Source organism: Sus scrofa, chromosome 3, assembly GCF_054392235.1.
Source record: "Sus scrofa isolate SSC_HxYL_T2T_F1_AM1 chromosome 3, Sscrofa_HxYL_maternal_Yorkshire_Landrace_v2.0, whole genome shotgun sequence".
NCBI lineage: Eukaryota > Metazoa > Chordata > Mammalia > Artiodactyla > Suidae > Sus > Sus scrofa.
This window is the reverse complement of record NC_139385.1, coordinates 16,885,641-16,902,046: the sequence shown is the minus strand read 5'-3', so window position 1 is coordinate 16,902,046 and position 16,406 is coordinate 16,885,641. Positions and strand designations below refer to the sequence as shown.

The 16,406-nt window shown below is 39.8% G+C and overlaps 2 protein-coding genes across 8 annotated transcripts in view; one reads left to right on the top strand and one right to left on the bottom strand.

The window, feature by feature from the left end:
• LOC106509673 (olfactory receptor 7A17) overlaps window positions 1-16,406 on the top strand; it is a 73,449-nt gene that overhangs the window by 23,288 nt on the left and 33,755 nt on the right. For 2 of the 5 annotated variants that reach the window (XM_085016964.1, XM_085016965.1), the window contains one exon: window positions 564-2,831. The exons of 2 other annotated variants lie outside the window; for them this stretch is intronic. In XM_085016964.1, coding sequence (XP_084873090.1) covers window positions 1,162-2,193 — 1,032 coding nt within the window. In that variant the 5' untranslated portion in view covers window positions 564-1,161 and the 3' untranslated portion in view covers window positions 2,194-2,831. Of the gene's footprint in view, window positions 1-563; window positions 2,832-16,406 lie in introns of those variants that run through there. One more of the 5 variants, XM_021086367.2, reaches the window with a different exon arrangement.
• The window catches only part of SEPTIN14 (septin 14), a 37,802-nt gene continuing 29,669 nt past the window's right edge, over window positions 8,274-16,406 (bottom strand). The window contains exons 9-11 of one of the 3 annotated variants that reach the window (XR_014840317.1): window positions 15,120-15,252; window positions 9,431-10,016; window positions 8,274-8,986 (exon numbers count right to left, since the gene is read on the bottom strand). Coding sequence is in view for 1 of the 3 variants with exons in the window: in XM_085016941.1 (XP_084873067.1) it covers window positions 9,837-10,016; window positions 15,120-15,252 (313 nt within the window). In the remaining 2 variants the exon portion in view is untranslated. Of the gene's footprint in view, window positions 10,017-15,119; window positions 15,253-16,406 lie in introns of all 3 variants that reach the window. The other 2 variants (XR_014840318.1, XM_085016941.1) reach the window with 2 other exon arrangements.

The window sequence follows — 16,406 nt, the reverse complement described above, 5'->3', positions numbered from 1 at the left end:
GAGGAGGCAGAAGATCAAGGAGTCAGAAGGCCGTGAGATGATGGAAACAAGAGGTTGGAGTAATGTGAACAAAGCATCCAAAGAATCCAGACAGCCTCCAGAAATTGGAAAAGACAGATTTCCCCCACTAGAACCTCCAGAAGGAGCCAGCCATGCCAACACCTTGACTTTAGCTCAGCGAAACGAATTTCAAACTTCTGGTCTAATACATTGGTATTGCTTTAAGCAACCAATATGTGGTAATTTGTCTGATTCGTAGCACAACGAGGATCAAATCAGTTGACAAACAAGCTGATTAGCACCATGGCTGCATTCTTATGAGCCATAAGCCTTATATACACTTCCTTATATAATTCTGTATTTCCAACAAGTTTTCCAGATGATACTGTGGGTCCCTGGGTGACAAGAAAGCGCAAAGAGCTCTAAATAATTCTATCTCAGAGAAATGGTAGAAATAACACTGCCTTTGTGGGATAAATATGACCGGGGACTGGCAAGATTGCAAACTGGAGTGGGGACAGTGACAGAAAGAGATTAGCTGCATTTTTGTTTTTTCTTTTTAGGCCGCCGTGCAGCAGATGGAGTTCCCGAGCCAAGGATCAGATCTGAGCCACAGTTGTGACCTACACCGCAGCTGGACCAACGCTGGATCCCTAAATCTTTGGGCTGGGCTGTGGATCGAGCCTGTGTCCCAGGGCTCCAGAGAAAGCACGGATCCCATTGTGCCACAGCAGATACTCCTTGGCTGCATTTTTTGTTTGTTTCTTCTTTTTGTCTTTTTAGAGCTGCATCCTTGGCATATGGAGGTTCCCAGGCTGGAAGTCTAATCGGAACTGTAGCCACTGGCCTACACCACAGCCACAGCCACGCCAGATCTGAGCCGCGTCTGCGACCTACACCACAGCTCACAGCCAGATCCTTAACCCACTGAGCGAGGCCAGGAATTGAACCCACCACCTCCTGGTTCCTAGTCGGATTCATTTCCGCTAGGCTGCGATGGGAACCCCTTTGGCTGTGTTTTTAATCCTCTGAATTTTTTCAGCTCAATTAACCCTGATTCATTGACAAAATGCAGGGGTGTATTTCTGTGTAAACAGTAATATTAACATTTATTTATACGATGTGAACAGTATAATCAGGCGTAGCTCAGTTGGTTGAAAAATGTCTGTTTGTATTTCTTCCTGTCTCTTTGAAGACAGTTACACCAGCTATATGGAACAAGAAAATGACACCCAATTTTCAGACTTTATTCTTCTTGGACTGTCAGAAGAGGCAGCAATGCAGCCTCTCCTCTTTTGGCTTTTCCTCTCCATGTACCTGATCACTTTGGCGGGAAACCTTCTCATCATTCTGACCACCATCGCTGCCTCCCACCTCCACACGCCCATGTACTTCTTCCTGTCCAGCCTGTCTTTCTCAGACATCTGTTTCATCTCCACCACCGTCCCAAAGATGCTGCTGAACCTCCACATCCAGGACAAAAGCATCACCTACAAAGGCTGCCTCAGCCAGATGTATTTTTTCATCCTCTTTGCAGAAATGGACATTTTCCTTCTCTCTGTGATGGCCTATGACCGGTTTGTAGCCATCTGCCACCCCCTGCGCTATGCAACCATCATGAAGCCCCAGCTCTGTGGCTTGCTGCTGCTGGCATCTTGGATAATGAGTCTCCTAGACTCCTTGCTCCGTGGGTTACTGGTGTTGCGGCTGTCCTTTTGTACTGACTTGGAGATTCCTCATTACTTCTGTGAAATCAATCAGGTGATCCAACTGGCCTGTTCTGACGCGCTCCTCAACGTCATAGAGATGTACGTTGCCACTGTGCTGATGGGCGTTATCCCGCTCTCAGGCATTGCTGTTTCCTATTCTCGGATTGTCTCCTCCATACTGAGAATTACATCAGCCAGGGGGAGGTATAAGGCATTTTCCACCTGCGGGTCTCATCTTTCAGTGGTTTGCATGTTCTACGGCACGGGTCTTGGGGTGTACCTCAGTTCTGCCACGACCCCCAATTCCAGAGCCAGGGCGTTCGCCTCTGTCATGTACACTGTGGTCACTCCAATGCTGAATCCGTTTATTTACTCTCTGAGGAACAAGGACATGAAGGGGGCTCTTACAAGTCTTGTCAGCACTGTCACTTTCAGTGAGCGAAGTGAATGTTTCTCTTGGGGCCGGAGAAGTTCTCATGGGTAGCCGAGAACAAGATTGGCATCTGGAAAAGGTGACATTTCGGCTGTCTTCAGATATCTTTTTTTTTTCTTTTTCTTTATCCCTATGTCCCTTAAATCAATGATACCATGTTTTGTGTATTTTCTAATGCCGCATTTTTGTTTTTGTTTTGTTTTTTAGGGCTGCACCTGCGGCACATGGATGTTCCCAGGCTAAGGGTTGAATCGGAACTGTAGCCGCTGGCCTCCACCACAGCCACAGCAATGCCAGATCCGAGCCTCATCTGTGACCTACACCACAGCTCGCAGCAACACCAGATCCTCAACCCACTGAGCAAGGCCAGGGTTCGAACCTGCATCATCATCGATACTAGTTGGGTTCATTAACCGCTGAGCCACGACTCCTTTTTTTTTTTTTTTTTTTTTTAGGATCGCTTCGATATATTTCTTTCTTCATTGTCTCCAAAGGTTTTCAATTTTATAGGTTTTTTTCCTTTTCAACTTTGGAAGCCAAGTAATTTGGGAAAAAAATCTATTTATTGCAAATGATGATGTCTCTTCAAGTACATCCTCTTTAGTGGTTTTCTTTCTCATGGCAGAATTGTAATGAGGTGTATAAACTTCAAAGAGATAGTAAAGATGTGGAACTTAAGTCTTAACTTATATTGCTTATTAGTCTTCTTTGTTATCTTTGGGTCAGTGTTTCTTTCCAGACCGCTCCCTACTTTCAAGTCATTTTAATGAAAGTCTAGGCTGTAATTATACTTAATTCTTTTTTTTTTTTTGACTTTTTGCTATTCTTTGGGCCGCTCCCGCAGCATATGGAGGTTCCCAGGCTAGGGGTCGAATCGGAGCTGTAGCCACAGGTCTACGCCAGAGCCACAGCAACACAGGATCTGAGCCGCATCTGCAACCTACACCACAGCTCACGGCAACGCCGGATCGTTAACCCACTGAGCAAAGGCAGGGACCGAACCCGCAACTTCATGGCTCCTAGTCGGATTCGTTAACCACTGTGCCACGACTGGAACTCCCTACTTAATTATGTTATAAGTGTTCTAAAAGATTTTACTTCCCTCACCAAGAACTTTGTCTGTTATATGGTAGTGACAACTTAACAACATATTATTTCAAATAAAATAGTATAGAAATAACAAAAATTTTTGAGACGTGCTCATAAGAATATTTGTAGCTTTGAAAATCTATAATAGAAGTGAAAAAATGTTTACATCAGTGGTCTAAGTTTCTACCTCAAGAAGCTAGGAAAAAGAGCAGAATAATCCAGAGTACATTGAAGGAGGGAAATAATAAAGATAAGTACAGAAAGATTGAAGCAGCAACAACAAAAAGGCTAACATTTACTTTTTTGAAAACATTGATATAAAATTGGCGGCGTTCCCATCATGGCTCAGCAGTTAACTAATCCGACTAGGAACTGTGAGGTTGCGGATTTGATCCCTGCCCTTGCTCAGTGGGTTAAGGATCCGGCGTTGCTGTGAGCTGTGGTGTAGGTTGCAGATGCAGCTCAGATCCTGCGTTGCTGTGGCTGTGGCTGGCAGCTGCAGCTCTGATTCAACCCCTAGCCTAGGAACCTCCATATGCCGCAGGTACAGCCTTAAAAAGAAAAAAAAGTTACTATAGCTTGGCAATATGTTTTGAAACTAAGAATTATGATGCCTTGAGCTTTATTTGTCAAGACTATTGGCCTATTCAGGGTCTTTTGTGGTTCTACATGAATTTTAGGATTTTTTTTTTCTATTTCTATAAAAAAACGCCAAGGGCTGTGGTGTAGACCATAGGCCGGCAGCTACAGCTCCGATTAGACCCCCTTACCTAATATGGAATGTCCGTGTGCCGTGGGTGCTGCCCCAAAAGACAACAACAACAACAACAAATTACCATTTATAATACCTTTCAAAACTGTGAAATACTTAGGGATAAATCAGATTAAAAAAAAAAAAAAAACGCCCAGGGGCTTTTGATAGGGTTAATACTGAATCTGTATATTGCTTTGGATAGTATGACATTTTTTTTTTTTTCAATGGAAGAAACCACAGCATATGGAAGTTCCCAGGCCAGGGATTGCATCTAAGCTGAAGCATATGCTGCAACTGCAGCAATGCCAGATCCTCTAACCTACTGTGCCTGGCTGGGGATTGAACTCTTGCCTGCATAGCAACCCGAGACACTGCAGTCAGGTTCTTAACCCACTGCAGCACAGCAGAAGCTCCAGTATGGACATTTTAACAATATCAAGATTTTCAATCCACGACATGAACACAAGATGTTTTTGCATTTTTTTCTTTCTTGTTTAAATTTTTTCATCAATACCGTGTAGCTTTTTTTTTTTTTTTTTTTTTTTTTTTTTTTGGCCTCGCCCATGGCATGCAGGCCAGGACTTGAACCTGAGCCCCAGCAAAGACAATGCTGGATCCTTAGCCAATAGACCATGAAGGAATGCCAATGTTTTGTAGATTTTGATGTACAAGTCTTTTGCCTCCTTGGATAAGTTTATTCCTAAATGTCTTATTCTCTTTTATTCTATTGTAAATGAGATTGCCCATAGTTTTTAAGGTAGTTCATTGTTAGTATGTAGGAATGCAACTGTTTTTGTATGGTGTATCTGTGTCTTGAAACTATACTGAAATATTTTATTATTTCTAACAAGTAACTATATTTAAATGTAGTCTTATGGTTTTTATATTTAATACCATATCTCTTACAAACAGGAACAGTATTACTTCTTTTCTGATTTGGATGCCTTTTATTATGTTTTTCTAATTGAGTTGGCTCAAGTTTTCAGTATGATGTTGAATAGAATTGGCAAAAGTGGCCATCTTTGCCTCGTTCCTGATCTTAGAGAAAGAGCTTTTAGGCTTTCCCATTATGTAGATGTTAGCTGTAGCTTTTTATATATGGTGTTTATTATGTTGAGAATATTCCTAGTTTATTGAGAGCTTTTGTCCTAAAAGCATGATGAATTTTATCAAATGTATTTTTCCTGCAACCGTTGAGATAATCATGTGTTTTTATCCTTCATTCTTTTATATGAGATTTTGTGTGTGTGTGTGTGTGTGTGTGTGTGTGTGTGTGTGTGTTAGACCATCAGTGGATTCCAGGAATAAATCCCACTTAATCAGGGTGTGTGATCCTACAAATATGCTCTTGGATTTATTTGTATTTTATTAAGTGTTTTTGCATCTATATTAATCAGAAATACTGATCTATTATTTCCTTTTCTTGTGTTGTCTTTGGTTTGGTGTCTGGATGATGCTGGCCTCATAAAGTGACTTTGGAAGTATTCCTTTCTCTTCATTTTTGGGGCGACTAGTTTGAGAAGTGTTGCTATTAATTCCTTAAATGTTTGGTAGAATTCACCAGTGAAACAGTCTGCTCCTGGGTTTTTCTTTTGGGGGATATTTTTGAGTACTGATTCAATCTCCTATTAATTACTTATGTGTTCAAATATTCCACTCTTGCCACATTTATTCAACATAGTATTGGAAGTCCTAGCCAAAGCAATCAGGCAAGAAAAAGTAATAACAAGCACCCAAATTAAAAAGGAAGAAGTAAAATTGTCAATATTTGCATATGACATGGTATTTATATAAAGAAAAGTATACTTATAAGTTTTTAATAACTCTGACTTATTAAAATTTTCTGTGCTACATAAATCTGGAACCTCTGTTTCACAGGAAAATGGATTTGAAAGGGAAAAATAATTTTATTCATATAGTTAAAAGCTTTTCAGGAAACAAATACTATTTTATAAAACCGTTATGTAGAAGTCTAGTGTATACCTTATATTACTAAATCAAACTTGTTTTATATTTTTGGAAAAGAAGTGGATAGAAAACCACATAATTTATTTAGGATGACTCTTTCCTTTCATTAAAAGAAACTATGAATTGTCACATTATTGCCTAAAGAATCCATTCTCAAATACAACCAAATGCATTTTATAAATGCACTTTTACAAGGCTAAGGTTATTCGGTTTTTGTTTTTTGTTTTGTTTTTGCAGGGGAGGGGTTGGCTGCACCTGTGACATGTGGAAGTTCCTGGGCCAGGGATCAAACCCAAGCCACAGCAGTGACAGTGCTGGATCCTTAACCCACTGAGCCACCAGAGAACTTTTTTTATTTTTATTTTTTCTATTTGTAACAATATTAGTGACTCAAATAACACTGGATTATGTTGAAAGAATGAGAAGGAGTTCCCATTATGGCTCAGGGGAAATGAATCTCACTAGTATCCATGAGGATGAAGGTTGGATCCCTGGCCTTGCTCAGTGGGTTAAGGATCTGTCATTGCTGTGAGTTGTGGTGTAGGTCACAGACGCATCTCAGATCCAGCATTGCTGTGGCTGTGGTATAGGCTGGCAGCTGTAGCTCCGATTTGACCCCAGCCCAGGAACTTCCACATGCTGCAGGTATGGCCCTAAAAAAGAAAAAAGAAAAAAAAAAAAAAGGAAGAAGATGAAAATCCCGTAGCAGTATAATTCATCATGTTGAAAAGCAATAAGTTTTATTAACTGTTTATCTTCCAAAAACCAGTGGTCTAAATTAAACTATCCACGCATGTAATATAGCTAATGTTCTATTATTATTTTCATTTTTTTTCAATGAATAATTACCACTACATGCCAGGCACTGTTCTAGGCTTAGGGATGAATTCATAAGAGAACAAAACAAAAGATCTTGGTCCTTGTAGAGTTTCCATTAAAAAGTTCACATAGTAGACTTCATTCTTCCTCCAAATTATAAAATCATAAGGTGACTTAATAACATATTTAAAAATCATTGTAGGAGTTCCCATCATGGCTCAGTGGTTAACGAACCCGACTAGCATCCATGAGGACGCTGATTCAATCCCTGGCCTCGCTCAGTGGGTTAAGGATCCAGAGTTGCCATGAGCTGTGGTGCAGGTTGCAGATGCGGCTCAGATCTGATGTTGCCGTGGCTGCGGTGCAGGCCGGTGGCTACAACTCTGATTCAACCCCTAGCCTGGGAACCTCCATATGCCGCAGGTGCGGCCCTAAAAAGACAAAAACAACAACAAAAAATCATTGTGGCTGTGAGATAGGCTGGGACCTGGGACCCTTTTCCGCTGTGCTTATACCTGGACAAATGTCTCCTCAAGCAACAAAATACGGAAACTATATATGGAAGTAAAAATAACTGCATGCATGGGAAGTTGGGGCAAAGTATAGATAACAACATACAAAAAAAGCTAAAAAAATGGAGTTCCCGTCGTGGCGCAGTGGTAAACGAATCCGACTAGGAACCATGAGGTTGTGGGTTCAATCCCTGACCTTGCTCAGTGGGTTAGCGATCCGGCGTTGCTGTGAGCTGTGGTGTAGGTTGCAGATGTGGCTCAGATCTCACATTGCTGTGGCTCTGGCATAGGCCAGCGGCTACAGCTCTGATTAGACCCCTAGCCTGGGAACCTCCATATGCTGTTGGAACGGCCCTAGAAAAGGCAAAAAAAAAAAAAAAAAAAAAAAAAGCTAATAAAACCCAACTGCCACTTCTGAACTGCTGAGAGCAAAAGCAGGGTACAACATATACTCCCTGCACACAGCACTACCAAAGGGGTGGGCAAACCATCTAAGCCACCTCTCTGGCCTCACCCCAGGACCAGCCCCTACCGTCACCCCATGGAAAGAACCAGCTCGCCCCTCCTCGGGGAGCGGGAGCAAGCAAGCAGAGAAAAATTCCTTGTTTTCATTCCCCCTGCTGCCTCAGGGGCCCCCACAAAGCTTTGCCTCTTATCAATTTCTATTGTTTAAGGAAGACCAAGAACCCAGGTCAATAATGGCTATACCTCCCTTCCCCCCATATATATATTTTTTTCTTTTTTGTCTTTTTAGGGCTGCACCCCTGGGATATGGAGGTTCCCAAGCTAGAGGTCAAATCGGAGCTGTAGCTGCCGGCCTACACCACAGCTCACAGCAATGCCAGATCCTTAACCCACTGAGCAAGGCCAGGGATCAAACCTGCAACCTCATGGTTCCTAGTTAGGTTTGTTTCTGCTGCACCACGACAAGAACTGCCCGCCCCCATATTTTTTTTGAAAAAAAAAACAAACAAAAAACTTTCAAGAAGTAAAGGTGTTATAAATCAGAAATTTTATTTTCATGAATATTTTGAAGCTAAATCCCAATATCCTGATATCCGGGGGGGGGGGGGATGCCACCTTTGAAATGAATGCAGTAATAAAATGACAACAGAGAAAATATTTATTCTTTTTAGGGACATGAGAAAAATTCCATGAACTATGGCAGATGTAGCTGGAGTAAACACATACAGATCTTCAAGGATAGCACTTTAATAGAATGAGTCTTGTTGAGGTTAGCCACACAAATCAGGGAACTGATATTGTAAAGGCAGAAAATTCACAATAGATATAGTCAGAAGGAAATTTTTGAAATGGCAAAAAAAAGGTCCACTTTATTTTCTAAAACCTTGACAACTTCCGTTTTAACATATACCCCAAATATGTAAGATATAATATTATTATCTAAATGTTAATCGTGGTTTCCCATTGTTCTCTGGCTCTCTCTAACTTCTGAAGTTTTATTTCAATATTAGTTTTACAAAGCCTGACATAAAACTGTAAGAGTTTTAATCAGAAACAATCTTTTGGGAGTTCCCGTCATGGCTCAGTGGAAACGAATCCAACTAATATCCACGAGGACCCAGGTTCGATTCCTGGCTTCTCTCAGTTGGTTAAGGATCCAGCATTGCTGTGAGCTGTGGTGTAGGTCGCAGGTGCAGCTCAGATCCTGTGTTGCTGTGGCTGTGGTGTAGGCCAGTGGCTACAGCTCCGATTTGATCCCTAGCCTGGGAACCTCCATATGCCATGGGTGTGGGCCTAAAAAAAAGAAAGAAAGAAAGAAAGAAATGATCTTTTATTGTAGTAAAAACTATCAATAAATTATTATCAATACAATTGGATAAGAAATCTGAGCCTAAGAATTAGCCTTTTATAACAATACTTTATGCCTATGATTCCCCCCAAAATCCCCTACTTCTATTTAGATGTGAAATAATTTATATACATGTGCATTGGACTCACAGGTAGAGCTATGGAGAAATAATTTCCACAGCTAATCCACACTTTTTACACAGTGGTATATAATTCTTTGATTTTCTTTTCATTTTAGCAATTTTTTTTTTTTTCCTTTTCTAGGGCTGCTCCCATGGCATATGGAGGTTCTCAGGCTAGGGGTCGAATCGGAGCTGTAGCTGCCGGCCTACACCAGAGCCACAGCAACATGGGATCCGAGCCACGTCTGCAACCAACACCACAGCTCACGGCAACGCTGGATCACTAACCCACTGAGCAAGGTCAGGGATCGAACCCGCAACCTCACGGTTCCTAGTCGGATTTGTTAACCACTGCACCATGACGGGAACTCTGCAAGTTTTTTTTGAGGGCCAATTCTGTGTTAGTCTTGTTCTAAACGTTAAGAATAGAGCGTCTAACGAGATGATCAAGGTGCCTGTTCTCAAGGAGCTCACATTCTAGTTGGAAAACATATACAATAAGCCAACACATTTTAAAACTTAGTATAAGTTCAGCGTTAAGTTCTATGAGGAAAATCTCACAGGAAGATGGGACCAAGAGTGGTCGGGCTCTAGAACTCAGAGAATGCTGAGAGAGGATTATTTCTTACGATCTTTGTCCTTCTTTATATTGGTGCACACCAGCGTCTGCAGTGTTCCAGAGGCAGCCTTCATTTTATAAAAATCTATGATTTCTTCTTCCAATTGTCTTCTCTCTTCCTCAAGTTTCATTGTCTCCTCTTGCTGGACTCTTTTAAGATGCTCAAACTTGTCCTGTAGCTGTGAAAGAAATCTGCATTTGTTATTCGAAGCACACTATGGTGGAGTTCCCATCATAGCTCAGCAGGTTAAGAACCCAGTACAGTCTCTGTGAGGATGCAGGTTCAATCCCTGGCCTCACTTAGTGGGTTAAGGATCTGGCATTGCTACAAGCTGTGGTGTAGGTACAGATGCGGCTCAGATCCTGCATTGCTGTAGCTGTGGCATAGGCCGGCAGCTGCAGCTCCAGTTCTGTCTCTAGCCTGGGAACTTGCATATGCCCCAGGAGCAGCTGAAAGAAAGAAAGAAAGAAAGAAAGAAAGAAAGAAAGAAAGAAAGAAAGAAAGAAAGAAAGAAGGGAGGGAGAGAGAAAGAAAGGGAAAGAAAGAAAGAAAGAGAAAGAAAAAGAAAGAAAGAGAAAGAGAGAAAGAAAGAGAAAGAAAGAAAAAGAAAAAGAAAGAAAGAGAAAGAGAGAAAGAAAGGGAAAGAAAGAGAGAGAGAGAAAGAAAGAGAGAGAGAGAGAGAGAGAGAGAGCGAGAGAAAGAAAGAAAGAAAGAAAGAAAGAAAGAAAGAAAGAAAAGAAAGAAAGAAAGAAAGAAAGAAAAGAATGCCCCTATGGTGGCACATCCCCAGGAACAGGCTTCTTTATTTCTGGTTATCAAACATACCCTAAGCATCAGAGTAGAGCTTGATCTTACTAACAGTCTTAGACTTTCATGTCGAAAGTAAAAATTCAGATATGAAATTTCCTTCTTATTTTCAATTTTAAATATGTCCCCATGGAAGCAGATGTAATAAAACTCACAGCTATAAACTCATTTTATAAAACACTTTACTTTTCCTAATGAGGCATATTTTCTCACTATATTTCCCCCTGAATCTCTTCAGATAAAGTGCGATAGATCCATGCCTACTAAAAATACATACATTAAAATGTAGCATGGATTGGGAAACATTTGTTGAGATGTTAATTGATAAAAACCTTTTGAAAGGAAGTCTTATAATTTCCTTCCTAAGTGAAATTAGCATAATTATAGAATTAAAAACTCATTTAGTTACCTTTTATTTACTTGTGAAGTTTTATATAATCTGTGGCACTTAAACCAAATTAGCCATATAAAGGAAATAATATCATTGTAGATTCCCTTAGAGATAGTTCTGGGTCTTTGACATGACATTCAAGCTATAGCTTGTCTGCTGTTAAAATTATAAAGAACAGACTTATTTGCAGCTTAGCTTTAGAAAAACAAATAGGCTAGAGGCTTCTACTGCCGCAGTATTAATTAGCTGATTTATTGGCTGTGAAGCAGTTTAACACCAGGGGTTCTCGATCCTAGGTATCCGTTAGAATCATTCAGTGAGCTTATAAATTTTCCAATGCTCAGGCTGTACACAGCTCAGTTACATCAGAATATCTGGAGCTAAAACCCAGGCACTGATGCTTTAAAAATTCCCCAGGTGATTTTAGTGTGCAGCAAAGATTGAGATACATGGTTCTGAATAAATATTACTCTTATCTCTGCTGGAATCAAATATAACTTGTAATTACATTTTCAGACCCGAGAAGCAAATGAGCATCAAGATACAATGGTAAGAAGAATGATTGGAAAGGCTGGGGATGTGGAAGTGTGGTATTTATGAATGATGGCAAAATCACTGAGAAAACTTTTTACTTAAAGTTGGGAGGCTGAGAGTAGAAATCAGAGAAAGCTAAACTTTATCTTAATACACAAACATTTTAAAAATTAACTACTCTGGTGAAAAACTTGAAGTTTTCCTGCAAATCAGGTTCAATAAGGATGTCCCCCTTTACCCCTCCCTTACTAATGCAGTAAAATAAGAGAAGAAAAATAAAACACAGATTGAGAAGAAATACATAAAAGTGTCATTGTTCACGGATAACATAATCTTTGTAGAAAATTTTTTAAAATCTCCTAAAACTAATAAGAGATTATAGCAAGGTTGCAAGATACAAGTTTAATATAAGGTTAATTGTTTTCCTTTGCTCCAACAATGAACAAGTGGAATTTGAAGCAAAAAACCACAACAACAATTGCATTAGTCGTCCCCCCATGAAATACATATAAATCTAACAAAATATATATGAAAGCCATATGAGGAAAACTACAAAACTCTAATGAAGAAAATTAGAGAGGAACTACATAAATAAGTATTTCACATTTGTGGATAGTAAAACTCAATATTGTCAAGATGTCAGTTCTTTCCCATGTGATCTGCAGATTCATTGCAATTTTAATCAGTCCCAGCAAGTTATTTTATAGACATTGACAAACCAATTCTAAAGATTTTATGTCAAAACAAAAGACCCAGAATAACCAACACAATATTAAAGGAGAAGAATAAAGTTGAAAGACTGATGCTACCTGACTTCACTGACTATAGTAATCTGACTAAAACTACAGTAAACATGATAATGTGATGTTGGTGAAAATAAATAGAAAAACAGATCAATGCAACAAAATAGAGAGTCTAGAAGTAGATGCACGTATATTTAGTAAATTGACCTTTGACAAAGGAGCAAAGGTAATACAATGGAGGAAAAGTAGTCTCTTCCACAACTTGTGCTTAACCAACTGGACAGTCACATAAAAAAACAAAAACAAAACAAAACAAAGAATCTAGACACCAATCTTACACTCTTCACAAATAAATCTAAATGAAGAGACAGGAAAGGTATTCCATGAAAATGGAATTGAAAAGAAAGCTGGTGTAGGAGTTCCCTGGTGGAGCAGCAGGTTAAGAGTCCAGTGTTGTCACCACTGTGGCTCAGGCCACTGCTGTGGTACAGGTTGATACCTGGCCTGGGAACTTCTGCATGCCATGGGCATGTCCAAAAGAATAAAAGAAGAAAGCAAACAAGCAAGCAAGCAATGGCATTCCTGTTGTGGCTCAGTGGTTAACGAACCTGACTAGCATCTATGAGGATGCAGATTCAGTCCCTGGCCTTGCTCAGTGGGTTAAGGATCCACCATTGCCATGAGCTGTGGTAGAGGTTGCAGACATGGCTCAGATCCTGTGTTGGTGTGATGTAGGCCAGCAACTACAGCTCCAATTTGACCCCTAGCCTGGGACCGTCCATATGCCATGGGTGTGGCGCTAAAAAGACAAAAAAAAAAAAAAAAAAAAAAAAAAAGCAAGCAAGTAAGCTGGTATAGCAATACTTATCTAAATAGACTTTAAAACAAAGACTCTAACAAGAGACAAAGAAAGATATTACATAATGATAAAGGGATTGATTCAATAAGAAGATGTAACAATTGTAAATATAGATCCACCCAACTTAGGGGCACCCATATACATAAAACAACTATTAACAAACTTAAAGAAAGAAAGTAATAGTAGCATAAAAATAGTGGGGGATTTTACAATCCACTCACATCAATAGACATTATCCAGATAGAAAATCAGTCTGGAAATACTAGTCTTAAATTACACACACACACAAAACTGTATCCAAAAACAGCAGAAATACGCATTCTTTTAAAGTACACATAGAAATTTCTCTGGGATAGAAACATGCTAGGCTAAAAAGAAGTCTCAATAAATTTAGAAGAATTAAATCATATCCAAGCCACTTTTCTGACCACAACAGTATGAGACTAGAAATCAACTATAAGGGAAAAAAATGCAAAAAAACACAAACATGTAGAATCCAAACAAATGCTGCTAAACAACCAATGGATCACAGAAGAAATCAAAGAGGAAGTTAAAAAATACCTGGATATAAATGAAAACTAAAACATCTCTCCAAAATCTATGGGATGCAGCAAAAGCAGTGCTAAGAAGAAAGTTTGTAGTAGTACAGGCCTACTTCAGGAAACAAGAATAATCTCTAATTAACAACCTTACACATAAACAAATTAGAAAAGAACAAACAATAGTGAAAGTTAGCAGAAGGAAAGAAATGTTAAAGATTAGAGAATAAATAAATTATGAAATAGAAATTTAAAAATAGAAAAGATCAATGAAATTAAAGTTCTTTCAAAAAATAAGCAAAATTGACAAACCTTTAGCTAGACTCGTAATAAAAAAAGAGAGAGGGCCCAAATAAAATCAGAAGTGAAAAAGAAGTTACAAATGACACCACAGAAACACAAAGAATCATACAAGTTGGAGTTGCCGTCGTGGCACAGTGGTTAACGAATCCGACTAGGAACCATGAGGTTGCGGGTTCCGTCCCTGCCCTTGCTCAGTGGGTTAACGATCCGGCGTTGCCGTGAGCTGTGGTGTAGGTTGCAGACGCGGCTCGGATCCTGCGTTGCTGTGGCTCTGGCGTATGCTGGTGGCTACAGCTCCGATTCAACCCCTAGCCTGGGAACCTCCATATGCTGCGGGAGCGGCCCAAGAAATAGCAACAACAACAACAACAACAAAAAGACGAAAAGACAAAAGACAAAAGACAAAAAAAAAAAAAAAAAAGAATCATACAAGTTTACCATGAAAAATTACATGCCAACAAAATGGGCAACCCAGAGAAAATGAAGAAATTTCTAGAAATGTGAAATTTCCCAAGATTGAATCAAGAAGAAATTCAAAATATGAACAAACAAATTATCAGTAATAAAACTGAATCAGTAGAGAGTTCCCATCGTGGCCCAGTGGTTAACAAATCTGACTAGGAACCATAAGGTTGCGAGTTCGATCCCTGGCCTTGCTCAGTGGGTTAAGGATCTGGCGTTGCCTTGAGCTGTGGTGTAGGTCACAGATGTGGCTCAGATCCCGCGTTGCTGTGGCTCTGGCGTAGGCTGGTGGCTACAGCTCCGATAGACCCCTGCCCTGGTAACCTCCATATGTGGCAGGTGCAGCCCTAAAAAGACAAAAGACAACACAAAAAAAAAATAAAATTAAAACAACAAAAATAAAAAAGCAAACTCTCCAAAATGCTCTAGAAAAAAAATAAAATTACAGACTATACTTTTTTAAAGTCTGTACTCAAAACCTATATAGTAATATATGGCTTACCTATACAGTAAATAGCTACCTTTTGAAGAGTAGCAAGTTTCCTCCAGCAAAATTATCTAAACTCTTGAGATTAAAACCCCCAATTTAATAGGGCACCTAAACTTAATATAATACAAATTATATCAAACTAGCAGGACTTGCCTCTTTTTCAGATTCTTTAAATGCTGTTTCTTTCTCCTTTACTCGCTGCATAAACTTCTGTTTCAGTTCTTCTTCTTCCCTCTGACATTGATCAAAGAAGTCCTGCCTTTTAGCTTCATAGATCTCTTGAAAACTAAAAAGAATGAACATGTAGAAATATATATTGTATGTTAAGTCACATATAAGAGCATTTGCCAATATTCTTTCATGTATAGAAATGAAAGTTTCTGTATCATGAGTTGTAAAAAAGTGAAGTGCCATATTGAATGAGTAGGGACAGTATACGTAGAGAAAGCACCCAAATTTTGAAACACTTACATCAGGGATTTCTTTCTCCTACCACTTTTCTGTATATCACGCTTCTTCACATCTTTTGACAGAATTTGGGGAAACTTCTGATTTGTGAGGTTCTCAAAATAATTGAAATGAGGCATCTTTCAAAATATGATTCCTTTAAGATAGTCTGTACAATTTTGATTGTCTTGAAAATACTGTAACTGACAAAACTGGATTGTTCTGCATTGTCATACTTTTGCATATCTTATTCCTACAAATCCTATTCCTCCTCAATAGAGCTAAATACACCTGCTCTCAAACTATTTTCACTTGACTTCCATAGAAACCAAACCCGTCTAAAACTGAGTCACTCTGCTGAGTTTATGATTAACTTCTCTGTCCAAAATGTTATTCCCTTTCTTGTCCAACACCTGTTCCTCTCAAGATGGGGGAGTATCAAAAAAGGGGGGTAATGAAACCAAGCAGGAAGCCATGGGACCCTCTTAGGCACAAAAGTCTTGTCTGTGGGAGAAAGGCTTTCAGCCTTCTAGACAAAGAGCAAATTTAGGAGTTTCCGTCATGGCGCAGTGGTTAATGAATCCGACTAGGAACCATGAGGTTGCAGGTTCGGTCCCTGCCCTTGCTCAGTGGGTTAACGATCTGGCGTTGCCGTGAGTGGTGTAGGTTGCAGACGTGGCTCGGATCCCGCGTTGCTATGGCTCTGGCGTAGGCCGGTGACTACAGCTCCGATTCGACCCCTAGCCTGGGAACCTCCGTATGCCGCGGGAGCGGCCCAAAGAAATAGCAAAAAGACCAAAAAAAAAAAAAAAAAAAAAAAAAAAGCAAATTTAAAAGGTTTCTAGGAGTTCCTGCCATAGCTTAGTGGAAACGGATCAGACTAGCATCCATGAGGACCCAGGTTTGATCCCTGGCCTTGCTCAGTGGGTTAAGGATCCGGTGTTGCCATGAGCTGTGGTGTAGGCCACAGACTCGGATCCCATGTTGCTGTGG